Source organism: Colobus angolensis, unplaced genomic scaffold (genome assembly GCF_000951035.1).
Source record: "Colobus angolensis palliatus isolate OR3802 unplaced genomic scaffold, Cang.pa_1.0 Scaffold27, whole genome shotgun sequence".
Lineage (NCBI taxonomy): Eukaryota > Metazoa > Chordata > Mammalia > Primates > Cercopithecidae > Colobus > Colobus angolensis.
Window position 1 is genome coordinate 4452131 of NW_012115932.1, and position 27436 is coordinate 4479566.

The 27436-nt window shown below is 42.9% G+C and overlaps 1 protein-coding gene across 1 annotated transcript in view; it reads right to left on the minus strand.

Moving 5' to 3' along the window:
- The window catches only part of ATP10B (ATPase, class V, type 10B), a 283845-nt gene that overhangs the window by 53827 nt on the left and 202582 nt on the right, over positions 1-27436 (minus strand). Inside the window, exons 9-14 of the mRNA XM_011947712.1 lie at positions 23027-23133; positions 19350-19481; positions 15071-15198; positions 13002-13254; positions 10584-10822; positions 949-1140 (exon numbers count right to left, since the gene is read on the minus strand). Coding sequence (XP_011803102.1) covers positions 949-1140; positions 10584-10822; positions 13002-13254; positions 15071-15198; positions 19350-19481; positions 23027-23133 — 1051 coding nt within the window. The remainder of the gene's footprint in view (positions 1-948; positions 1141-10583; positions 10823-13001; positions 13255-15070; positions 15199-19349; positions 19482-23026; positions 23134-27436) is intronic.

Consider the following 27436-nt stretch of genomic DNA (forward strand, 5'->3'; position numbering starts at 1 on the left):
GAAGCTCCCACATTAACCTGAAAACTGGGAGTTGCATACTGTCTTTCCCCAAATGGTACTTCTTCCCCTCTTAAAAATGAGTTAATTTTTAAGATAAAGCTTTCTGCCTCCTAAAACTTCCTGAAGACTTTTGATAACTTGCTAACTTTCCAGTGCTGAGGTGATTTTCGGGGGGGTTTGGAATCTGGGCATAATGAAGGGAGGTTGTAGTTTAAGTGTCTGGGTGAAACTTCTTGTCTTGGTTTCATAGTTGCAAGTTGTACCACCTAATTATTCTCATCAGTAACTCACAGCGGCGCTTGGCTAAGAGTCTGGAAGATTGAAGGTAAATTCACCTTCAGTAGAGTTTAGAGTGTAATTTTACATACATGACCATTCAGCTGCATTTTTTTTCCCCATGGGAAGAACATCACACACAGTATTAACTATTTTAAACCCATATATAAAAACAGCAGTATAGCACAATATTACTAGAAACCATTATGGAATCGTGTAGATGTATGAGCCATATGTCCTTCATTGCCCTACTTGAGTTTTCTGAGCCACCATTTCTTTGCTTGTTAAATCCAAGGTCCTGCCTCATAGAGTTGCTGGGTTGAGAGGATTAAATGATAATACAGGTACAGGTAAAGTGCTGGGTATGGAGCCTGGCATAAAACCAAATGCTCAGTAATCACTAACTCTTAATGTCTACCTACAGACACATAGACAAAGTTTGAAAGCTACACAGATAGCTCATATATATCTTTTGCCATTTTATTTAAAAATGAGGAAACAGATCCAGGGAGGGTAAAGAGATCTGTTCTAGGTCTCACTGTGATGAAATGACACTGTTGCTAGGACCCAAATTTCATGTCTCCCTGATCAGAACTTCTCCCCTCTCCCCTACTCTGCCTTCTACTTCTCTACTTCCTTTACCCTCCTCCCCCAGCCATTGCTAGTCCTTACCCTCTGCCTGGGCTCAGTGGTTGTAGACACCATGACGGAGTTGCAGATGGTTAAGGCAAGGAAGAAATCAGCAATGGAGGAGGTGGTGGAGAGGGAAGCCTTGGCAGGTCTGCTGTCTGACAAGGTCTCCAGCCACAGGGCAGCATCTCGAACCTTGGTCAGTAGGTTTTTATCTGGAGTTACATCTTTTTCCTGGAAGAGAAATGCCAGAATGAGAGTCTCTTCTGGGAAGGAAGCCCACTCCAGAAGAATCTTCACGTGCCTGGGGAAAGGATGATGCAGCTTCATTGCAGTCTTGCATCCAACATGTTTTCCTCTCCCACAGGTCTGTCCATTGCCAATTCTTATTTGAGTCCTTCCTGTCTCTCAATGCCACATATCCATCCATTACCAGGTGCTGACAGTTCTTCACTCTCAGTGTCTTCCCACCATTTGTGTTGCTTCCAGCCATGCTGAGACCCTCTACCCCTCAATTCTGAATTTCTGCACCAGCTGTAAACTAATATTGTTGCCTGTCACCTTTTTTATTTTTTCTAACCCTATGTATCACCTGCACAGTCTTCTTAAAACTCCATTTCCTCCTGGTATTCTTGACTTCAAAAAACCTTCAGGAGATAGCTATTGTTAGCATGATTAATTATTTGGCATTTAGATTCTTTAACAGTTTGCATTTTCACTCTTTATTCCCATACTTCTCAACATGGACCCTCAGCTCAGCCTGGTGTTCTGTTTGCTGCCTCTTGGATGTATACTCCTCCTGTATTCCTCTGATCACACTTTGCTTGAAAAATCCTCTTCTACCTACCAAAATCCTACTTCAATAACCATGGGAAGTCCCACTTGTCCATGAGATCCTATATAGCTCGCAATGAATTCTTTCTCCTGAACTACAATAGCAGATTCTTAACTCAGAATGTCCACAGGAGTCAGGCATGTAAAGTGAATGAGGAAGGTGGGCCAAGGTAGAGATGAGGACATTACGGGGTGGTGGGAGCTATGAGACCTAGCAAGTCCTACCCCTATCTAAAGGGTAGCTACTGCTCTGCTGAGTGCAATGCTCCAATACTGGTCTAGTTTGCCAAGTCTCTTGATTTTTCAAGATAAAGCAAAGATGATGCATGACCTATTTTTTTTCTTTTATTCCTATTCTTTTTTTAGAAGAAAAAAGAGGAAGAACTCGATCTGACCCATGGATTTCCAAATTTTCACATCTTTGTAGAAGTTATCACTTGAACTATCCCTTTGGAATTCACTACATATTGACCTATATTTTACTTGTTGGTTTATGTATTTTCTCTTGCTCTGGCTCCTCTATTTTACCCCAGGGATCAGATGCCAGAAAAGCTTCTTTCAGGCAGTGACATCTTAACCAGAGCAGAGGTGGTGGTGGCAATGGCAGTAGTGGTGTCTGGCTCTGTCTACCTCCCCACTGGCATCTTGCTTTGTCCTCTATTTTAAATTCACTTTTCTTATGTCCATGTTTGATCTCTCTAGAGATAAGGTAAGAGCCTCAAAGATAGAGAGGTTGAGTTTTCCATGAGGCTGTATTTCCTAGAGCTCTAACTACAGCTTTTTTGAAGCAGAAGCTCAACAAATGCCAGCTCTCAATGGTTAGATATGACAAAAGCCATTTTGCACAAGGCTTTCACATAAGATCATTCCTATCAGTGTTCAGATTTCACAGCTAAATCATAGTTTAGAAGAGAGTCAATAGCTAAAAATGATAGACTGAGGGAATCTTGATTAATTTGTGCAAGGTGAAGACTGAGGGCCAATAAGCTTTACCCAAGTTGAGAGTTTAACAAAGTCCCTTGAGAAAAGAGGCCTCAGACTGTTTTCTGACTACCAAATACAATGACTCCAAGAGGTCTGATTCTGTCCTCCCTAGGGCTGCTGGCACAGGTGAGAGCCAGAGAGTAGGAAACTCAGACATACCCCACAAGAATGGAGCACACACTCTTCAAGAATGCCAACCTTCATTCTAGGTGCTCTTCAAGAGTCAACAGTCACACCCCAACTTGTTCATACCATTGTAAGAAGACAACTTCCAGAAAAAAGTCTGCTTATCAGAAGGAAGAGTGCCAATAACACTGAATCAGACCTGCATTTCCTTCCATTGCCCTGAAAACAATTGTGTGAATCATCCATACCATGTGGTGTCATTATTTCCAGAAAACCTGAGAAAGGCACACACATATTATCCATGCTCTCTGCCTTTGACTCCAGTATTCCTGGTAGGAGCTCACATTTGTGAAGCTCTTCCTACCTTCCCAAGCAATGTCATTTATATAACTTCATCAGATTCTCATAGTCCCAAGTTGAGATGAAATGAATCCCAACTTAATTAAAACCCATAGAGATGGGCTGATTTGACCAAAGTTGCCTAGTGAGTTAGTGTAAAGCCAGAATCAGAACTCGGACTCCTGAACTGCTAGTCTAAGGTTTTTCATTTCTGTGGTCACAGTAAAGTAGCTATGTTCTCTTATTAATGTTTCTCTGCAAACTTCTAAAACCAGATTCCAGGGACCATCCAGTTTTTGTCATCAAGTCAGCAACACCACTCAAGGAACTCTAAACTTATTTCTCAACAAAGTAATGAGAGCTCGTATTCACGTGGTGTTTCTTATGTTCTGGTGCGTCCATGGTCTCATTATATTCCTGCAGTAACATTATCTGTTTAGTACCATTATCCTCCCAATTGTCTCTGTATTTCAGATGAGGAGACTGATGCCCAAGGAAGTTGATTGTCTTGCCCAAGGTCACACAATAAGTGGGAGGAATTCCTTCAGTTGATTTCAGTTAGTCTGATCCTAGAATTCAGAATCTTAACACCTGTATCAGGCAAGATCCTGCATGTGAAGGAAGTGGCCTTTGAGACTTGCTACCACCCAGGGTCTTTAGTGTCTGGGTATCTCAAACACAATGGATGCATTTGTATATCTAATCCTTAAGGCTCAGCAGATAGTCCATGAGAGTAATAAAAGGGATTATGGAAACTTTCTTTTTTCAGAAAATAGATTTCTTTTTTAAGGGGAGGGTACTTGAATGAGATGCTGTTAAATCTTACCACCACAGGTACCCAAAGTTGAGGAACAGGCTTGGAGCTGTCAAAGGTAAATACCCTATTTTCCTGATGCCAAAATTGAGAATCAGAGAGGAGGAAACTGCTTGAGATCACACATTGATTTAGGGTCAGAACTAGGACAGTTTTCACACCACCTGACTGCCATCCTCTTATAACACACCGCTTTGCTCCAAGCTATGCATTGTGTATTTCCAAATGCTGACACAGTTAAAATGTTTCAAGTTATTTATTCCATATTCATTTACCTGCTGGTCTATAAGTGCTATGAGGGCAGAGACTGTCTCTGATGTGTCCCTCATGCCTGGTGGATTGTAAGCACTCAAAACATTTGTTAACGGACTCCTTTCTAGGATACCACAATAGCTCACCACTGATTAACTCCTGCTGTCTGCTCATTAAAACTACTCTTTGATATATTTCCATCTAATCTTGTAGCAATGCATTAAAACAAAAGGCTTCTCTGTAAAAGGCCCTGGATCATCCTGCAGGTGCCAGGAACAGATGTCAGCTAACCTTTATTGAGTCACCACAGACTTGTTGCCACAGGGCAAGGCTCTTCATGGTTCCTTTTGCTCCAGCCCACTGGTTTCCTATGTGGTCCATTAACATTTAGAAACTGTCCTTTCCTACTGCTGGCCATTGTCCACATTATTTCTCTGAAGAAAAAGAAATATAAATTTGTGAGGCCACCAGTTTTTTTATGTAAGAGCTTTGTGGCAGGCAGACACTCAACTAGTTGGATTTCTTTCTATTGCAGAACACCTAAAATGCATACAACACTCCTTTGAGGAAGGTGATTTTTGAGCTCAAACGATATCCTCAAGGGTCCTATTATCATTAGACTATACTTATTGAGAATGCATAACAAAGTCAGGCACTGGGCTAAGTGCTCTCACGTCCATTATCTAATCATCCTTAGAGCACTGGTATCATTAGTATCATTCTACTTTAATTATGAAGCAAATGAGGCTCATTGCAGTTAAGTAACTTGTCCTAGGTCACAACATCACAGATAATGTGCTGGGACTTAAATCTGGTACTGCCTGATGCTAAAACCTAAACCCTTTAATGCTATGCCAACATTTCTCAAACTTGAACATGTACACATGTCAACTGGGGATCTCATTAAAATGCAGATGCTAATTTAGCAGCTCTGAGTGGGGCCTGAGCATAGGCAATTCTGATGAACTTTCAGGTGGTGTTCATGCTGCTGCTTTGAGGACCACAGTTTGAGTAGCAAGGGTCTGTGTTACATGGCAATCCTATCATTTCTATTTCTTTCTAGCTGGGATGTGTTCCCACAATGAGGGCTGGGAAAAGTAGGCCAAACTCTACTCTGCTATTCTTCTTTCAGTTTTAATAACTCACCCAAGTTCAGATGGGTGACTATCACAGGTTGGGTACAGCAGTTTGTTGCTACAGGAATCCAGAGAAGGAAACAAACAGGATCCCTGGTTCCTGAGCCTGGAAGAAAATCCTTCATGGCATAGTTCCCCTTATGTCTCCATTTCCTCCTCCTCTCCCTGGATTGCACCTTTCATTCCAGCTACTCCAAAGAACTACAATTCTCCATCTTGCTTCTACAGATTATCTCCTCCCACAACCTGCACTCCTTACCCACTCCTCACTAGATGGTCTCCTTATTCCTGCAGTTAACCTTTACTCCTGTCTCAAAATTCAGCCCAGGTGCCAACCTTTCTAGGAAGCTTTCTTGATACCCCAGTATGATATAGCTGCACCTCTTCTAAGCTCCTATAGCACCTCTGCAGCCACACATCCCAGCCCAGAGAGCATTGTCCTGTAGTCACTGGTGCTCCTTTTGCCCCTTCACTGAGCTGTAAGATCCTAAAAGCAGGAGCAATGTTCCATTAGACTTTATGTCCCCAGTCTCTAGGACAGTATATGCCACAGAGTAGATGCTTACTGAATGTTTGTTGACTGACCCAATAAATGAAAGGCTTTTCTAAAGAAATGTAGACGCTGGCAGAGGTGGGAAGAAGCAGGCCCTTCTGTTTGTTGCTGATGAGTGTCTCAACTGGTACAATGTCTTGGGAAGAATCAACCAAAATAAAAAATGCACATACTGGCCAATTTAGCAATTATGCTCTAAGAATACTGTAGAGAAACTCAAACACATATATAAACAGATGATGGCTCAACCATCCAACTAATTATAGCAGTCATTAAAAAAAAAGATGAGACAGCTCTCTTTTGAATGTCTACCTGTCTGTCTACATATAGGAAATATTCTTTAAAATTTATTAGGTTAAAGAAGCACAGTCCAAAATGGTACGGTATGCTTCCACTTGTGGTAAAGAATGTGCCTGTGTATATGCCATACTTGTCTGTTTCTGTACACCTTTGGGAAGGACACACAGAAGCTGCTAATCATGGTTGTGCCTGAGGTGGTGGGAAGAGAGGAGGGAGGGACATTTACTTCCTACCATCAGCCTTTGGTTCCTTTCAATTACGTAACCCTGTGGGCTATGACTATTATGGAAACATATCCCTGGTTGCTGCGGAGCTGAAGGCTAACGCTGTTTAGGGCAGTGACGTCTAAGGCTCTGGCCTTAACGACATTTAGTTTGAATCAAGAACTGGGAAAGTCCAATGTTAGTAAATGCTCACTTAAATAGGAACACATGGATTATTAGGGAAAGCTTTTCCCAAATGGGGCATAAGCCCAAAGGAAAAAACTCAGTGGTGAAGCAAGAAGGGAGTTTTACAGATCTTGCCGGTTCCCACCTCTTGTGAGCAGTGTCACCGAGGCTGGGTCCCCCCTACCCTGATTTGGGACACTGGGGGCAAGGGGAGTACAGATAGGCTTCACTGCTTCCTTCCCTGTGTGATCACATCACTTCCAGAAAGATTCTGTGTACTTGGCTAATTAAATCAGGACTCTTATCTAACCTTACAGTGGGAGTGTGTCTATGTGGGCTGTCCCACCAATTTGGAGCCGACTGGGAGTGCTGCATAAATTTCCTCCAAAGAAAGAAAGGCAGACCAAGATTAGTGAAAGGAGGCAGAGGTCCAATGACACCTCCTTCGCTCCTCTCTGTTGCATTCTCTTTGGAAGGGTGGGTTGGTGGGGGGATGTCCACAGAGGAAAGCAGTGTGGAAGTTTGGAGGAGCCTAACTGGCCCTAATACAAATTTTATGATTAGGAAGATAGTCTTTGGTCTGATGGTGCTGAAAAACATTCTGCAAGTGGCATTTTTAAACAAAGACTCTGCTCAAATCTTGGCTGCTTACAGACAAGGAGAAAAAAAAAAATTTCATTTTCCATCTGCCAGTACTATTAAACATTGGCTTGGGACTCAACTCACCGTTTTTATATTACCCCCACCTTAAAGCCACAGATTTTATTGCAGGCAATTAGGCGATAATCACTGATGGTTTGTTTTCTTGTAGTAAAATAAAAAAAAAAACCCAGCTTCTGTTGGTGCTGTTTTTGTTGATTCTTATTTTTGGTTTAGAGCAAAGGGCCAAGGAAACCAACAACTGGCTTCTTTAGAAGGTGGTGGAATGTTCCCTGGGGGTTTCAGAGGCAAATTTTGACTGAGTTCACTAAGAGAAGGTAAAGAACTGGTGGTTCCAAGAGATGGTCAGAACAGATTGGGTGCCAGATGGGCAGGTGCAGGAAGGCACAGAGGCATGTGGAAGGGGACAAGTGCAGAGAGTCTGCCAGGAGTGGGTGGGCACTGAGACAGCCACCTGGGGCTGCCGCAGGAGCTCTCTAGGGACGACTTCAAGGATCTGACACCAGCTAGAGGTATTTGATGGGTTAGCATGAGAGTCCTTAGAGTCCTTAAAGGCTGCATACTTCACTCTCTTCAGCAAATGCCTCCCAAGCTGTAGAAAGTGCCAATTTGAGCCAAGTGAAGACTCTTTCCTGGTGGGGTGATGGCCTGCTTATGGAGGATCCCCATCGTGGCTGCTCCCTACAATCATCAGAAATTAAAATAAAAGTGCTCAGTACTCAGCCTAGTAAATATACCAGGATCTCAGGGGAGAGAGTTCAACAATTATATTTTATGGAAACTCCCCATTTTCTCTTCATGACATCAGATATGTGAACATTTGTTCAAGGCAGACAGCTTCCCTTTAGAAAGATCATTTAAAACTTTCATTAGGCATCTGTCTAGAACACACAATTTTAAGAATTAAATCCTCAAAATAAACTCATGAGCCAGAATGATTATCTTCATTTTAACAATGGGTAGGTTGAGGCTTCCATTTCAGCAAGCCCACCAAAGTCACAGAGCTAGTACATGGGGTAGCTGAGATGAAAACCTGACACATTAGACCCCACATGTGCCTAATTCATAGCTGGAAGTTAGCTTGCAGGTCAGCAAAACATTATCTTATTTGATCTTTACAACAGCCTGGTGAGAATTGTAAGGAAATTATTTTCAGGTGGTGAAAAAGATGTAGAAGGCGGTTTAACATGTTGCTTAAGGTTACCCAGCAAGCCAGTAGCAGAGCTAAAACCAGAACCTCCATTTCCTAACTCTTAACCCAGTGCCCTTCCTCAAAACTACTCAAAAATACAATTGTTCCACTAACCCCAGATTTTCAAGTGACCCAATTACATAAGAATATACTTAGCTGTTCATAAGAAGAGGATGTCACCATCTTCCCTTCCCCAGGCAACAAGAATTGGGACTTAACCCATGTGTCAACTTCCTTACTGCTCCTGAATGAACTTCGTCAGAACTTGCCTTTGGGACTGCTAGCCAGGGCAGGACGATGACATCTAGGATCTGAAGATAGCTCTGGGGTTAGTGTGTCCCTCTCACTGACCATTAGCTAAAAGCCCTGCATCCGAGATTTGCTGCCTGGTCCAAGGATGCAGTTTTTCTGGGCTGGGATGCACTTTTTCTCCCCCTCATATTCTAGGGGAGACATTCTCAGGCATATGGGATGCCTGTGGTACCTAGAAATGGAAGGTGCCAAAGACACATAGAATCTGTGCCTAATGAGAATTCACTAAGGTCATTTTACAAATATTTAAGAAAAGAGCTTGGGGAAGTGTGTTACATTTATGGGGACAAAATTAAAAGGATGTAGCAATATGCACACCTTGTTGTTATGTCACTTGGGAAAATCAAAAAGGAAAAAAAACCCATGAAACTCTTCCAGAAGACATCTATGGATCATTTCACTTGTGTATTCATGAAGGTCATATATCTTAACGCAGTGTTCTTGTCTTATGCTTGCTAATGTTGCATTTCTGTGCATGACAATAACCCAAGAGAAGGAACTCGATTTTATACGCATCCAAAGTTAGATAAGTAACAACCCAGAACACAGGCTCACAGTGTTTCTTCTTTGACACAGTCAGAAAACACAGTTCTTGGTTATGAATACTAAGTAGCAATATGGAAAATGTTTTTGATATCATGTTAAGTTAAAAAAAAATCCCAGTATCTACAATTGATATGTACCATGATTATAAAAAATGTTAAATATATGTAGTTATGTGTGTGTGTATTCATAGGGGAAATAAAAGACTGGAAAAAAACTGGCCAAAAGGATTATTTTTACTATCTAGTTTTCTAATAAAGGGATGCTAACCGTTTAGGTCCCATCTCTTAGTATGTGCCTCTTGTTCAAGATTGCTGGGGCTCCCTGTGGCCTCTTGTGCAAGTGCAGAGATTCCAGATGATGTGTTTTTATGTTTCCTGGAGAAAGAGTGTATGCAGAGGAAAGAGGAATAGGACAGTGGGCAGAAGCCCTGGTCTGGCCTTGACTTCTAAGGAATGCTGTGTAATCTCTGGGGAGAAACTTGGTTTTCTTTGCTTGCTACCTGGATGTTTGCTGATGGCTTTCCTAGTGGATCAAATGTGAAAGGACCATACGCAGAAAGCCCCAGACCAAAGCCACAAACAGCAATGCCCATAGGGGCTGAAGGGAATTAGTTAAGGGAATGAAATGGGCTGGCTAATCCTGACATAGATATTATTTGCTTCATAACTATTTAAAACTTATTTTTGATCACCAAAAACTAGATTCTCCCATTTTTCTTCAAATCTTACAGGCTTATCTGTTGTTTTTCTCCCTTACAGAAACATAAGCATAACTGATATTTCTAATTTCTCCTAACAGTATAATTTTTAAAACATCCATAATGAGTATGCAGTTGCCCCCACCTCAGTGATTGGATAAATAGAGAAGGTGGGTGGGGGGCAGTGATGAGCTGAAGATGGCATGCCCAGTCTAAGAGTTAGGAACCTCTCAACTCAAGCCAATTGTTGCCATGAGGAAATGCTGGCTTAGTGTGGAGAATTTTTATAATTCAATTTTTAAAAGAAAAGCAAAAAAACTACATGCTTACATAAGGTCTCTGATTTCTAAACATTGAACATTTCTAATGAATAAGAATTGTCTATGCCAACAAGACACATGTGTGGACTATACACAAAACCAAGAGCACCATTTTGAAAGCTCTTCAGGGTTTGTACAATTTTTCCTTTTTCACACTCTAGCGCCCCCTCCCATCTCTTCCCACAGAACACTTGCAGTTCAAAGGGGAAAGTCAGGGACTTACTATGGAGCTGCTGAAGGCCACAGGAGGCTGTGAGCTTTCACGGTACCCCATAGACCTTTGCCGGTAGTGGCCCTGGATGGGCACCCGGGCACTCTGGCTCCTCCTCAGAGGCTGAGCACCTTTTTGGCTTCTCCTAGTTGCTGGATCCTGGGCCCATCTAGCTGGGAAGGACAGGCACTGGTATTGGGTCCACTCTTCACCATCTGAGTCCAGCTCCTTTGGGGTCTCCAGTCGCTTAGCTGCAAGAAAGGAGTCCTGTTATTGCACTAGTTGTACCTTGGCTGGACCATGTTGGGGAAAGCCTAGACTTCGCGGTGGGGTAAGAGCATGGGAAGGGTCTATGCTACTCTGGAAAATTGGGCATCTGGACTACCAAGACTGGAGAAAGAAGGGTACAATTAAGTCCCACAGATTCAAACTCTAGTGGATTTCCTATTAGTTATGTGACTTTGAGCTTTGACATAACCTGTCACTTTATTTCCTCAGAATTTTTTTTTTTTTTTTTTTAGGTTTCTAACTCATAGGGATGTTTTGAAGATTTAATGATATAATGTGTTAAAATACCTAGCATACTGTAAGTACTGGTAATGAGGCTCTTATTACAAAGAGATCAGAAGCTCCCATGTAAATGGTCCACTATCACCAAGGCAAAGGGGATAGGGCTGTTTATAATATTATCTCCACCTTTCTCTTCCTCCATCCCTCACACTCAAAAGAATGAATACTGCCCTCTTAAAGAGTTTCTCTTCTTTAAAAAGTGGGTGAAGGATATGAACAGACACTTCTCAAAAGAAGACATTTATGTGGCCAACAAACATATGAAAAAAATGCAACTCAAAACCACAATGAGATACCATCTCACGCCAGTTAGAATTAGCGATCATTAAAATGTCAGGACACAACAGATGCTGGAGAGGATGTGGAGAAATAGGAACGCTTTTACACTGTTGGTGGGAGTATAAATTAGTTCAACTGTTGTGGAAGACAACGATTTCTCAAGGATCTAGAACTAGAAATATGATTTGATCAGCAATCCCATTACTGGGTATATACCCAAAGGATTATAAATCGTTCTACTATAAAGACACATGTACATGTATGTTTACTGCAGCACTATTCACAATAGCAAAGACTTGGAACCAACCCCAATGCCCATCAACGATAGACTGGATAAAGAAAATGTGGCACATATATACCATGGAATACTATGCAGTCATAAAAAGGATGAGTTCATGTCCTTTGCAGGGACATGGATGAAGCTGGAAACCATCAGCAAACTAACACAAGAACACAAAAGCAAACACTGCGTGTTCTCACTCATAAGTAGGAGTTGAAAAATGAGAACACATGCACACAGGGAGGGGAACATCACATACTGGAGCCTATTGGGAGGTGGGGGGCTAGGGGAGGGATAGCATTAGGGGAAATACCTAATGTAGATGATGGGTTGGTGGGTGCAGCAAACCACATGACACGTGTATACCTATGCAACAAACCTGCAGTTCTGCACATGTATCCCAGAACTTAAAGTATTGAAAAAAAAAAAAAAGAATTTCTTTTCTTTTCTTAGAAAGTGTGTGTGTGTGTGTGTGTTGGAGTGGGAGATGAAGTTGGGCAGATGATATAGCTGAAGGAATCAGGTCAGTTTTATGAGTCATATTCAGTCCATGCAAGGTAACAGTTCAGGCATTTTATAAGGTCTCTGATTTCTAAACATTGAACATTTCTAATGAATAAGAATTGTCTATGCCAACAAAACACATGTGTGGACTATACACAAAACCAAGAGCACCATTTTGAAAGTCTTCAGGGTTTGTACAATTTTTCCTTTTTCACACTCTAGCGCCCCCTCCCATCTCTTCCCACAGAACACTTGCAGTTCAAAGGGGAAAGTCAGGGACTTACTATGGAGCTGCTGAAGGCCACAGGATCAAAAATCAAAACTTTGCCTCAGTGACAGTCTAAGAGATCTGTTAGACTAGAAGTCATCTTCAGGATGTGTAAAATCTGACCATGCACCTAGACACAGACCTGCCCTGACATGTCAAGTAAGGTGGCCTGAGAAATTTCCAAGCCTTGGTTGTGGTGACTGGCACACAATTGGGAAATCTCCAATCCATTACTGACAGATAAAAATCTCATTTCATAAAGTGCTTTGTCCGGCACCAGACAAAGATCAACTGGAGGGATACCACATATGAGATAACTTCTAACTTTTGTAAACAAATGAAAATTTACAAATAATTGGAACAGCCCTGATCTGTGACAAGGAAGACCACAGGGATACAGGAAGCAACTTGTGGAAATGCCACACAGCCTCTAAGAGAGCCAGGAGAATGTCTTTTATCTCCTCGTTTCTTAGGAGAGCAGGGCATTTCCTTTTTGAAAGAGGGATGGAGCCCTTGGGAGCTCTCGTACCATTTTCTTGGTGAGAATACTCGCTGCCCATGATGGTGCAACGTCGGAACACCATCTTGTTCTCCGTCAGGGTCCCCGTCTTATCGGAGAAGATGTACTGGATCTGGCCCAAGTCCTCTGTGATATTGAGGGCTCGACATTGAATGGATAAATCAGTCTCTTCATCATACAGGTCAAGGTCATTGTTCAAGAAGAACACTTGCCCGAGCTTCACCAGCTCAATGGAGACGTACAAAGAGATGGGGATCAGCACCTGAAAAGAGATGAGTTTCTACCATGTCAGAAACCAGGCAGGTTCCCTCCCTTGGGATTCTCACTAGCAGGTAGCAAAGGCATTTAATGGAAAGTTGAGGTCAGCTCACAGGACAGACTCTTTCTGTGAAATTAACGATCAATGACCTCATGCATCCCTTGGAGTTCTTAGGGGAATCTGAAAAACAGATATGTCTTCTTTGACCAAGGATGTCTGATACAAGGTAGGCACTCACCATTGGTTGTCTGTGACTGAGCTGGGAGGCAGTGAGGGAGACTTAGCATCTCTGTTTAGAGTCCCCTGACTCCTTTCAGATCTCTGTGCCACCAAGGGCTGCTGCCCACTTTTACAGGTATTCAGATGTATTGTTAATTTCTCCCCACTGATTCAATACCTGGTATTTACCAAGTGCTTGTTGTGCATTTGTTGCTATTCTAAGTCCTGAAAATGGGAGTCAACAGAACATAATTCCTGGCTTTGAAGAACTTGCCTTCCAGTGACAAAGAACAAACAAATAAATATATATGAGTGGTGGTAAGTCACATGAGGAAGAATAAAGAAAAGTAAAGAGGGTAGACTGATGACTGGGTGGGATGCTTGTAAACCATGACCTTTGAACAGAGACATGAGGAAGCCAGGGTGTGAGTTGTGAGGTTGTCTGGGGGAGGAGCGTTCTGAGCAGAGGAGAAAGCCAGGCACAGGCCTGGCAGTGGGGGTGGCATTTGGGGAATAATAGGGAGCAGGCCTTGTAGGTGAGTGAGGAGGGGAAGAGGGCTTGGAGGGGAGGTCGGGGAGGCAGTCAGGGTCCAGATCACTTAGGGCTTCATCAGCCACAGTAAGGACTTCAGATTCCACTTTGAGTGGACATGAAACCATGAGAGGATTCTGTACATAGGAAGGGTATGATTTAATTCACATTTAAAATAGATTACCCTGCAAGGTGAGTGGAAAATGTTCACCAATAAGAGAGCAGTGAAACAGCTTCCAATACCACAATAAATGGTAGATGGAGCTCCACAGAAGTAAAACCACAACTTCCCTCATCTTTTCATAGATTATATTTTCATAGAGACACAAAGATTTTAAATTTCATCTCTTCATCAATTACTGCCTCACATTTTGTAGGTGCTCTATATATTTTTTTTTCTCTCCTATGTTGGGCCAGTTCTGTTCTTTTCCTTTTCAATGTATCAGATGTTAAAACACTAACTCGTGGTTTCTCTCTCTTAATGTTGGGGCAGAGAGTTCTCTGTAGCTCACTGTGCTACTTTATCTTCTTTTGTTCCTAGGTCATTTGTGTTTTATCTGCTCTGGCAGAGGGACAGGCACATATGCATCACTGCTGTCATCTTATTCTTAAATAGAAAAGTTGATAAATATTTCCCTCTAGTTCTTGTCATTGTGGAGTTTGTTTCCAAATTAGGGAGCCAGGCATAAAAGGACAAATCACATACAGTCTGAGAGGTGCAATAGCAGAGCCTAGAATGCTGTGACAGCCCACAGCAACAGCACCAGGTACAGACTGAACTCTGTTTCCTTATCTGCAAAGGAGATAACAACACCCATTATCTGAGGATTATGTAAGGTGAGCACCTGTTATCTGGGGGCAGAGTCCCCTCTACAAGACAGGGCTAGGTCCGTAAATCACCCAAAATGTGAATGCTTTCAAAGACGCACAAGAAAGTGACGATCATTTCCTCATCTCAATCCAGTTTGTACTTTCTAGTGGCCAGCACTCATTTTTCTTTATTTTACAAAGTTGTAGGGGGTTTGGCCACATATCTTATTGGGCCCCTAGTTAGGGAGGGCTGCCTACCTGGAGCAGGATGATCATTGTGAGGAACATGTAGAAGCCCCCTAGGGCACGGGGAAGGAAGCTGCCATTGGCATCTGGCACATCGAAGGGAGGGTGTTCTTCAAAGGTCCCGTTCCAGATGCTGTGACCTGAGAGGAGGCAAAACCAGGAATGAGGTTGAATCTCCACTAAGTCCTAAAGTTGGTCAATTAAACTAGCCCTTGACACATTCTTAGAAATGGGTGTGCTTTGGAGGGCCCTTCCTTCTTCCATACAACATAGCTCTGTGTGTGTGTGTGTTTGGGTGTATGTATATGTGTTCATGTTGCTCTAAAGTGGTTCTTCACATACATTTCAATCCCTTGATAGGCATTAAGTTTGTTTTACAAGAGGAGATTGGCATGAGGATTACTTTTTTTTTTTTTTTAAGTCTTGTTAAATAGGGGCTGGAAAGAGATAAAGAAATACTTGTTCTTTTTTGTTCTGTGGTGCACACTTTTGTGCGTGGGTGGGGAGCCTTGAGACCTGTCCCCTAATCTCCCCCTTCTTATCCCATCTAATGCCCATCTACCCATCCATCCTTCCATTCATCCATTTTTCTATCCATTTATCTCTCCACTCATCTATCTATCCACCTACCCATCCATCCATCCTTCCATCCACCCACCCATATAGCCATCCTTCCTTCCTTCCATCCATCCATCCATCCATCCATCCATCCATCCATCCTTCCATTCATCAACTTTTCTATCGATTCATCTATCCATTCATCCATACATCCACCTATCTACTCACCCATCTATCCATTCATCAATCCCTTCACCCACCAACCCACCCCCATCCATCTATCCATCCATGCATCCATTTTTCTACCGATTCTTGTATCCATTCATCTATCCATCCACCCATCTACTCACCCATCTATCCATCCATTCATCAATCCCTCCATCCACCCACCCATCTATCCATTCATTCATCCTTCTATTCATCCATTTTTCTATCCATTCATCTATCTATTCATCCATCTACCCACCCATCTACCCATCCATCCATATACTCCATACAATCACCCATTTATCCATCCATTCATCCACCCTCCCACCCACCTACCTACTTACCCATCCATTCATTTATCCATCCATCCATCCATCCATCCATCCATCCATCCATCCATCCATCCATCCATCCATCCATCCATCTATCTCTGTTTACCCATTCATCCCTCCCTCTGTCTGATATTGATTAATTCAAGAAGTTAGTACTAGTTCTTGTCATTGTGGAGTTTGTTTCCAAATTAGGGAGCCAGGCATAAAAGGACAAATCACATACAGTCTGAGAGGTGCAATAGCAGAGCCTAGAATGCTGTGACAGCCCACTGCAACAGCACCAGGTACAGACTGAACTCTGTTTCCTTATCTGCAAAGGAGATAACAACACCCATTATCTGAGGATTATGTAAGGTGAGTACCTGTTATAGAGCTCACTAAACCTCAGTGTTCTTGTCTGTTAAATAGTAATAACAATTTCCCTATAGAGTTATTGTGAAAATAGAATAACCTAATGTTTAAAATGCTCTCAGCTCCAAGAAGTATAGAAAATGAAAGACATAGAGGATGTTGCAGTGGCCAAAGATGCTTCCTTGCCCAGGAGGTTGGGTCAAATGCCATCATACCTAACAGAAGAAAGGAAACTTACAGACATGAAGCTATTTGTGGGAAGGTACTATTATGAAGCAGATGACTAAGGACCAAACACATGGCACAGAGTAAGGGCCACTGGCCTTTAAGGGAATAAGAAAAGAGCATGGGAAAAACCCAAGAAGGCTGAATGGATGAGGAGGACTTAAGGGGGTCCTGGAGCCTCAGCAGGTGTTGGATGGTCTGGAAGGCCAGGGCAGAGTATTCTGGGTGAGGAAAGAAGAAACATCACCTTTACAAAATCAGAGTAAACATGTGGTCAAGAACTATGGAATGGTGCTCATTTGAGAGTTTTCATCTTCGGTAGGGCTGTGCTTTAATTAGGCATCAACAGAGTCCTGTGTATGAGTTGTTATCTCAGAACAGAATTCTGACCCTCCCCATGAACTTTCTTCATTTCTTTATTGTTTTGGGGAATCTGCCAAGCAGATTCTGGTTTGCCTGTGCCTTATCTCACCCTGTGACCTTTTAATCATTAACTTTCTTTTTCTGGAGACACAGTGAGATGATCTCAAATGTCTTTTTCACTCTGATATGCCCTGAAAAACCTGTCCTGAAGCAGAAGCAACAGTTCTTGCAGCATCCTGGGGACACAGGTGGCCACATGGGCTGGGGAGAGGATGGGAGTGGGGACAATGGCTTTCTTGTTTCCCTGCTTCCCCTCCCACAGGTGCTCTCCTTACAGCTGTGAGCCAGCCTCAAGCAGAGTGCTATTAGACACACCTGGGAACTCCAGGCTACCCACAAGACTCAATCCGATCATCATCACTGTAGTGGCACACAGTCTCCCTGAGCCCCTATGAAGCTCTCAGCCTTTCAGACACCATCTTTTTCTAACAACAGCAATGGTTATGATTTCTGACTAATGCAAGTAAACAGCAAACACCACTGCTGCTCATTGGTTTGGGGTCTGCATATTTCTGGATTTAGGATGTGAGTTTTTCTCGATTGTCCCTGTTTATTTTTGGGATCTCCTTTAGCATCCTGAGAATCATTTTTAGAATAAGGCCATAGACAGTGGGGAGTCTGGGTCCCTCTTTGTCTACACTCTGAGGATCAACTGAAAGGGCTCCAGATCACTCCTGTCTCCACCTCTCACAGTGCTTCTCACTCAACTCGGGCTACAGTCTGGTTCTGCTTTGGTCTCCATTCTTGGCCTTACTCTTGCCACACCCAACAGCCAACTGCTCCTATGAACAATGATTTTTCTTCCTGCTTCTATGCTTTGTGATTTTCCTGGGGCTGAGAGTGGCCTCACTCTCTCTGCTTACAGCTTCCTGCCCCATTCAGCTCCTACACTTGGCTCTGCCACCCTCCTCCTCTGGCAAATGTCTACTCTACTTGAGAATGAGCTCTAGCAGCTACCTCTTCAAGAAAGACTTTCCTCATTGCTGCTGCCATAATACCTGTGGTAGGGTGAATAATACCCTCTGTCTCCCCAGGATACATCCTAATCCTCGGGGCTCTGTGAATACACTATCTTATATGACAAAAGGGCTTTGCAGATAGGATTAGGTCACAGATCTTGAGATGAGAAGAGTATCTGGATTATGAAGGTGGGCCCAATGATGTAATCACAAGTGTCTTGTAAAAGGCAGGGAGAGCTACTGCTGCAGATGAGGAGAGGAAATGTAGGCAGAGACTGGGGTGGTACACTCTGAAGACCGAGGAAGGAACCACAAAGTAAGAACCACGGGCAGCCACTAGAAACTGAAAAAGACAAGGAATAGATCCTTCCCTCAGAGCCTCCAGGAAGAACCAGAACTGCTGATTCCTTGACTTTAACCCAGTGGTCCGCAACCTTTTTTGTACCAGTGACAGGTTTTCTGGAACACAACTTTTCCACGTCAGTGGGGATGGGGAGATGGTTTCAGAGGTTTCAGGATGATTCAAGTGCATTATATTTACAGTGTACTTTAATTCTATTATTACATTGTAATACATAATGAAATAATTATACAACTTACCATAGTGGAATCAGTGGGAGCCCTGAGCTCATTTTTTTGCAACTATATGGTCCCATCTAGGGGTAATGGGAGACTGTGACAGATCATCAAGCATTTGATTCTCATAAGGAGCACACAACCTAGATCCCTTGCATGTGCAGTTCACAATAGGTTTTGCACTCCTGTGAGAATTTAATGCCACCGCTGATCTGACAGGAGGTACTGGTCTTTGGCCCAGGGGTTGGAGACTCCTGCTTTAACCTACTGAAATTGATTTTGAACTTCTGATCTCCAGAGCTGTAACAGAGTAAATTTGTGTTGTTCTAAATGGCTGTGTGTTCATGTTTTACAGCAGCAATGAGAAACAAATACAGTCTGATTCATCTTGTTTTCCTTCCATGCTTTGAGAGTGCCTGTGTTCAGTAAACATTTCTTGACCAAATAAATATCAGATGATATTCCGAATCATCGAGCAAAGAGCACATACTACTTTTAGGAGATTTTTTTTTTTTGCCTTTTTGTTTCATTGGCATCCCGTTAAAGTAGGCAGGGTAGAATTTACATTTTATTAGCCCTACTTTATAAATGAGGAAGCTGAAGAAACTTGCCCAAATAAATCGATTACTGTGTCCTTGTTCTTTCCAGAACATCCCATACCTACAGCTCCAATAAGGCACATGAGGATGAGGATCCCAATGCAGAAGAAGATGTCTATGTTCATGCGCCGCTCAATCTTGCTGCGTTTGTAGCGGGGGCCGCTGTTGTTCAGCATGGCTTTCGTCTCGTGGCCTTTGAGAAAAAATGAGGAAATCAGTCCCTTAGCTCCTGTTTGCCTATGTCTTACACCATTCCCTCAGCTCGTCTCACAGGAGTTTAAGATAAAAAAGAGGCTTCACTCTTTAACTTGAACTTGCCCTGCCTCAGAAGGTTGCTGAGAACAGCTGTAGGGGCCTCACATAATTTACCAGCAGGTCCTCAGTGAGCATCCCCTTCATGCATGCCAGACACTGTGGTGGGCACTGACAGAGCTTCCATGCACAGGCTGCACCCTGCGCAACTCTAGAGCATAGCCCTTATTCTGTGGTTGCCAAAGATTTATAAGTTTATTATGAACAGAATTCTGGCAAATGATAGTAAGCTGTCTTAAAGAAGGGCTGTCTTTTCCTAATTGGCACAAAGGTTCTGTTCCACCTGTTATGGGCGAGCAGTGGGATACAATGGCAAGACATAGTGTTCACATTCTAGTGAAGATATACAAGAAGACAGAAAGGATAATTATCATTATTAAGTCCTGTGAAGTAAATAATACACAGTAAACAAAAGGCCAAGGTGGAAAAGAGGTGGTGTTGGAGATCCTGCTCAGGGAAAGCTGCTCCAAGGAGATGCTATTGAAGGGAGGCCTCAAAGGAGAGTGGAGCTGGCAGCAGAGTTTTCGACTGAGGAACTGTATGTGCAAAAGACCTGTGGTAGGACAGTGCCTGGGACCAGTAGTTTCCCTCCTTGTTTCTTTGGTCATGCCTAAGTTGTTGGTGTTGCCTGAGCAAGAGTAGTAGGGATCAAAGGCCCCCACCCCAGCACTAACCCTGGGGAACTCCACTCCTATGTTGAAGTTTTGCATACAATTTTGGTCAAAGAAAGGATGGCAAAGTTTGAAAACTACCAATCTCATCCAGTCACCTTCTTCCCTACTAGGGGAAGCTGAGGGCTAGAGGGTAAAAAGGATCTGCCCAAAGTGAAAGAATAAGTCAATGTCAGAGTCACATTGCAAACCCAAGACTCAGATTGCCAGTCTAGTTCTCCTTTCACCAACCCCTGGGACCCAAGGTCACACACCTAAGAGCTAAGAGTCAAACTGAGACTTTGTCTTTAGACAGAGTCTCTCCTTTGGGGCTGCTGAATGTTAACTACAGTGCCATACTCCTCAGCAGTAAAATGAAAAAAACACCAGTCACATATTTTCTGTGCAAAATTAAAGAAAACCAATATATCAGCTCCAGAAGCAAATGGCTTTAATGCTGTTTAGCTAGTTGCCTTGTGGATTTAAACTAGCAACAAAACAGTAGGAGTGAAAAAACTCTAGGCTTTTAAAATTAGACTCAAGTTGTTGAAGTTGTGAGTGGGGGTTCCAGCAGCACCCCTGGGTCTGTAACCTCTCTGCCTGCCTCTCAGCCTCACTCCATTCAGGGATCCTGGGACTATCCCCTTCACCCACCTGATCCTTGCCTTCTGAGACCCCTCTGTTCTTTTGGAAAGAGGGGTTCCAAGGGAGGCAGTATGGGACAGTCGATAAGAGTGTGGGCTCTGGAGTCAGAGCTCAGCTCTATGAATACTTGACCTTGGGTTGCAGAGAGTTCAACTCAGGAGTCATGTGACCTTGGGTGAGTGAATCTCTTTGTACTTCAATTCCTCATCTGAAAAATGGAGATGATTGCGGTATATGAAGTGGGAAAATAAATCAATATACACAAGGTACTAAATTAGTTTCTGGTAAGTTGGGACTCAGTGTTTGCTGTGAGGAGCACACACCTCTACATTTAACCTCTTTCTTCTGTAAATCTCATCTTGGCCTTTTTAGGCCTTTGACTCTGAGGCCCTGTTTCATCCATTGATAATGTCAAGGGTGAAATGAGCATTCTGGACCATTGCTCTCAACCAGGAGTGATTTTACTCCCCAGAGGACATTTGGCAACGTCTTGAGAAATTTGGGGTTATCTCACTTGGTGGGGGGTGCTAATGCATCTCATAGGTAGAGGCCAGAGATGCTGCTAAATACACTACAGGACAGTCCCCGTCACAAAGAATAATATGGACCAAAATGTCAATGGTGCCAAAGGTGAGAACCCCAGCTCTAGATAATAATGCTAAAAACAACTGGTATCTTTTCTTTCTCGTATTTTTGAGGGCCTGATGTATTCCAACTGTCATATTAGGCCCTTTTCACAGATAATCTCATTTGAACCTTATAAAGCTACAAGGCAGAAATTATTAGTCCATCTTTCATTGAAAGTCCAACCATCTTGTTCAGGAACATGCAGAATACGAAGGAATTTTACCCCAGGCAGTCCGACTAGCTGGAGCCAGGGTTAACACTCCACATCTGCTGCCTATATACCACTCCCATCACCTACTCAAGGTTTCTTCTTTATTTCTGTTCAGCCAGAGAAGCGAAGCTCTAAATCTATGTGGTTATGATTACTATTTTCTTTTTTGGTAGAGTGGAGATTGCTGGAGAGTTCATTTTTAATAGGTTTACCAGATGGTGTTGAACTCCATTGCTAAAGGTCTTTGAAATAAGTCATCTCAACTGACAAATATAATGCCCCTCTCCCAAATTAGGGAAAGCTGGCTAAATAGTGACATTATTTTTTAAAGGAACTGTTTTTCTTTGACAATCCCAAAGAGTAAATCTTATGGTAGATGGATATTTAAATGCTCTTCTATGTCCATTGGAAGTGGTGTTCTATGGAGACCAAACCAAACACAAAAGCAAATAAGCAAACTATTCCAAAGTGTCCCAGGTAGTGGAAGACTCAGAAGAAAACACATTCTGGAGTTTTCCAGTGAAGGTAGATGCTCCAGAGAGACCCTGTTTCCTCTATTGTGGCAGAAGTCTTCAGGTGTTCATGTGACAACAGGTGCATTGAGTACCTACGAGCACTGGTGTTAAGTACTAGACATACAGCAGCCCCAAGACTGCCCTCCAAGAGTTTAGATTTCATTGTGAGAAGTCCTGCTATTATCTTTTTTTCATTGGAAAGCAGGATCAAAGTTGGAAGGAGAGATAGGCCTCCATATCTGGAGCCATAAAATAAACAAAGGTAATAGTAAAAACATAACTGCAAAAACAACTAAAACCCACTAGCCCTCTCTTTGCTATAGGCAGTGCTGGATGCTTTTCATGTGCTGAGTAACTTGATCCTTACAAACACTCTATGAGACAGATATAAATATTCTCCCCACTGTACAAATGAGGAAATTGAGGCTCCAAAGGGAAAGTTGTTAAGCTTGGTGAGGTTATTCCACAGACTCAAGAAGATACACTTCATTCTGGCTTTAGTTAGTAGCACAAAACCACTGGGGTGATTGAGTATGGTGTCTTGTGCAGATGAGTGATATTAACTCGGAATCTCATCGTGTCTCCTGCAGAGTGAGTGAACTGCTATGATTCCTAGCCTCTGTTTGCTTAGCTGAGAAATGGGAAGTTACGTGAGTAAATGGGAAGTTACTGTGAACTGTTGTCAGTTCCCATTGACTGAAGATGGATTTGGAGGAGGGGATGGAAGGGGAAGGACAAAGGAAAATTCAGACAAAAGGAACTACCCAGAGACAATGACCTGCATAGATGACAATGCCAACAGCCATCTCAGTGTTTCTGATGGTGCAGCCCCGAAGCAGAAGACTCTCACAGCCAACGCCAGTCCTGGTCTGGTCAGGATGCTCCCTGGTGAGGATGAATAAAAGACAGGGGGTGGTTTGGTGGTCTCTCCATGCTGTTACTGGGTAGTGTTACAGAACTAGAAGTGGTGAGTGAACATGATCCCTCTCCTCCCTGTTTTTTCAGAAAAGTGATGGTAGCTCAGAATCTAATCCTCTTCATGTTCAAGGGCAGATCTCTTCATTGCTCCTAGGAGGTCTGGGTGGGAGCTAGACCATTAGGAGGGAATTGTCCACCCTGAGAAAACTGTCATTTACCAACATAAAAGGCAGAACTCTGGTGAAAAAGCCTTGGCTTCAATTCTCACATTCAAAATGTTTTTATGCAGAGTGAAGCAAAAATACCGGCCAAAACTCACCAAAACCAAGACGGTGATGAGAATGACCTCTGCTCGTCCTCACTGCTACACTCCTACCAGAGCGATGACAGTTTATAGATGCCGTGGCAATGTCAAGAAGCTACCCTATATGGTCTAAAAAGGGGAGAAACCCTCAGCTCTGGGAATTGCCCATGCCTTTCCCAGGAAACTGGTGAATAATCCACCCCTTGTTCAGCATATAATCAAGAAATATCCATAAAAATGGGCAACCAGTAGGGCTAGGTGCAGTGGCTCAAGCCTGTAATCTCAGCACTCTGGGAGGCTGAGGCGGATGGATCACGGGGTCAGGAGTTCAAGACCAGCCTGGCCAACATGGTGAAACCCCATCTCTACTAAAAATACAAAACATTAGTCAGGCGTGGTGGCAGGTGCCTGTAATCCAAGCTACTTGGGAGGCTGAGGCAGGAGAATCACTTGAACCCGGGAGGCAGAGGTTGCAGTGAGCTGAGATGGCACCATTGCACTGCAGCCTGGGCTATGCGGCAAGACGTCATCTTAAAAAAAAAAAAAAAAAAATAAAGGGCAAGGGGTTGCTCTGCCATGGAGTAACTCTTCTTTTATCTCTTTACTTTCTTAATAAATTTGCTGTCAGTTTAAAAAACAAACAAACAAACAAAATTGTTTTAGGGGCAAAGTGCAAGGGAACTGGCTTATGGCCAGTTCTGCCTAGGAGGCAGATCCTAAGAGTAGAGATAGTTTCTTCCTTCTTCTAGTCCAGGGAGCATTGCAGTTTTCCACCTCACACTAGAAACTTCTGAGTCCAATCGACTCTAGTTATTACCCGAGGTCTGGCCTTTACTCTATCCTGACGCTGTTCCTTTGAGATTTTCAGCAAGCTTAAATATAACTTTCCAAAACTATTGGGGAGAACAGAAAAATGATAATCCGAACTCTTAGAGCTTGTTTTTAAACTTGTAGTTCTTCCGTACTTCTTATCGCTAAGTCCAGTTATAAGCCTTTTTCACTCAAGTCTCATGACAACCTTATAAGATAGGGCATATTATCATACCCACTTTATATATAGGGAAACTGAGGCAAGTTCATAAAGCCAGGAAATGGCAGAATGGGGTTTCAAAACTAGTCTGGCCGCAGAGTGCCATACTGCCACTCAATATGCCTTTAATGCTCATGATTCCTCACTGTGTTTATAAACTACATTTGCTTACATGATTTTGACTCTGTGGTCTAGGAAATTAGCAGAGTGATTATTTTTACTTATGAAAAAGTGGAAGCTCAGGGTGGCTGAGATTTTTCAAAGGCTGTACAACTAGTACATGGGACATCCTAAAACCAGGGAACCTAGGTCACAGACACCCACCCTATTGAGATTTTCACTACATTAGGGTACCTAAAGTACTACCCCACTCACCCACACTAAATCAGAGTCATTTTTATTTTCAGTTCTGCTGAATATGTCAAGGAGGATGTATCATTTCATGCTGGTATATTCTTGACCCTATTCTAATGTTTGTCTATCCTACTTTTTAATGCAAAGGATGCTATAGCAAATAATAATCTGTAGTTAGAATATAACTGTTTTGATTTCATTGTTTTAATTTTTACCTCTTAAGAATAGCAAGTGATCCCGGTTTCCCATAGGGCCCAGTGATATAAATTTTCCTTTTCAAATAAATTTTAGAAAAAGTAAAGTAATTAAAAATCTGGTAGACAGATTTTACTGAATATGATAAAAATCATAAAGGTGGTCTAAGAATGACTGAGGTTCAGGACCCACCACTGCTCCCTCTGTTTATTAAGGAGGAGGCTGGCTGTGGATTTAATATTGGGCTAATGAATCTTGCTTGCCTCACTGTCAGTAGCTTGTGGTTTCAAGACTGATTTTAGGGTGTTCTGAAGTGATAGCATATGAGAGAGGCTTCTACTTCTCTCAGTTGTAATGTTTCATTTTCAAAGAATGGTAGAAAATGATTTGCTATCTTATAGCTGCTGTCTACTTGGCGCTCTTGATTTACAAGGATGCTCTATTATACTTTTTCTAGACTAGCATTTCTCAACCTTGGTGCTATTAATATTTTGGACTACACAATTCTCTGCTGGGGTGGGGGGCTGTCCTGTGCATTGTAGCATCCCTGGCCTCTACCCAATGGATGCCAACAGCACCCCTCCCCAGTTGTGGCAAGAAAGATGATTCTAGACATTGTCAAATGTCCCCTGGTTGGAGTGGTGGTGCTGGTGATGGTGGTGATTGTCCCTGGTTGAGAACCACTGCTCTGTAGAGATTCTTTGGTTCAAAAGTCACATTTTTCAAATTGGACACCCCTAACTTCCAAACAGATCATTTAAAACTGTCCATCTTCTAGCCAGCCTGTGCAGCCTCGGGGAGATTCTAAATTAACGGGACCCACAGAAACTTCTGGGAAACCCAGAGGCATCAGACCAGTGGGTCTGCTCGGGAAGAAGGTGCAGACCATCTGTGGGTGCCAGGCCTGAGGGTGTTCTCCTTGCTGGGTACAGCAAGGATGTAGGAGCACAGCAAGAAATTCTCCTTCATTCCATGGGTTAGCTACTCCACTGTCCAACTGGACTTTTAGGACTCATCCATGAGGCCCAGGCAGGTGCAGGATGGACAGGTCTCCCAGAGCAGCAACTAGGAAGAGGAGGTGCTGGGAGCTGAGTGAAACTGGGAAAGTTCTGTCCTGAAATCTGTCTGAGAGGGGCAGGCTGGAGCCCAGGTTGAAATCTGAGAAAGGCTGGCTGTTGGCCTGAGCTGTTTTAGGGAAAAAGGGTCCTAAACAGAAATCTAGCAATGAGGCTGCTCTCTAAGAGAATATGGAGAGTGATTCAAGATATGAGGGATTTGGGATGAATCAAGTTCACAAACCTAAGGCACAAGGGGCGCCCTTTTCTTCAGAGCAGGTGACAGACTTTACCTCTTCTTTGCAGCAAGGTCCTTTTACCAGGACCTCAGGCCTTTCTCTGCCTGTCTCCTTCTGCTCACTTTGTGTATTTTAAAAGTAATTTGCCTATAAAAGCTACAGTTTCTGTGGTATTATTCTTATTGTTTCCCCTTTCTATTTCTCCTCTTGATATCACATATAGCCTGAGGACATGTGGGTGGAGGAAAATAAAGACAACTGCATTTCAGGGAGCTGCCGAAGCCTCATTCCAGGCCCTATTGGTGGAGAAGTTAGTGTAACATGACTGAGCTCCGCAATGTACGGCTATGGAAAGCACACTGGGGTTGGAGTCAAAAGACCCCCATATAAGTCCTGGCTTTGTCTTGTACCTGCTGTGAGTTAGGGAGAATCTTTGCATCTATAAAGTCTCAGATCATTATAATCCACATCGTGATATTCTCTTTCTGGGGTCATTGTGAAGATTACATGTGATAATGTTCTCTGGAAGTCCTCTAAAAGCTGTTAAATCACAAGCTTGTCCAACGCACGGCCCACATGCGGCCCAGGGTGGCTTTGAACATGGCCCAACACAAATTCATAAACTTTCTTAAAACATTATGATCTGATGATGATGATGATGATGATGATGATGATGATGATTTAGCTCATCAGCTTTTGTTAGGGTTAGTATATTTTATGTGTGACCCAAGACAATTCTTCCAATGTGGCCCAGGGAAGCCAGAAGTTTGGACACCCCTGTAGGAAAGCATTGTATATGGGCATATACTCACATCTGTTATTATGGCTCTTATTTAAAAAAAATTTTTTTTTATTATACTTTATGTTCTAGGGTACATGTGCACAACATGCAGGTTTGTTACATATGTATACATGTGCCATGTTGGTGTGCTTCACCTATTAACTCGCCATTTACATTAGGTATATCTCCTAATGCTATCCCTCCATGCTTCCTCCACCCCATGACAGGCCCTGGTGTGTGATGTTCCCCTTCCTGTGTCCAAGTGTTCTCATTGTTCAGTTCCCACCTATGAGTGAGAACATGTGGTGTTTG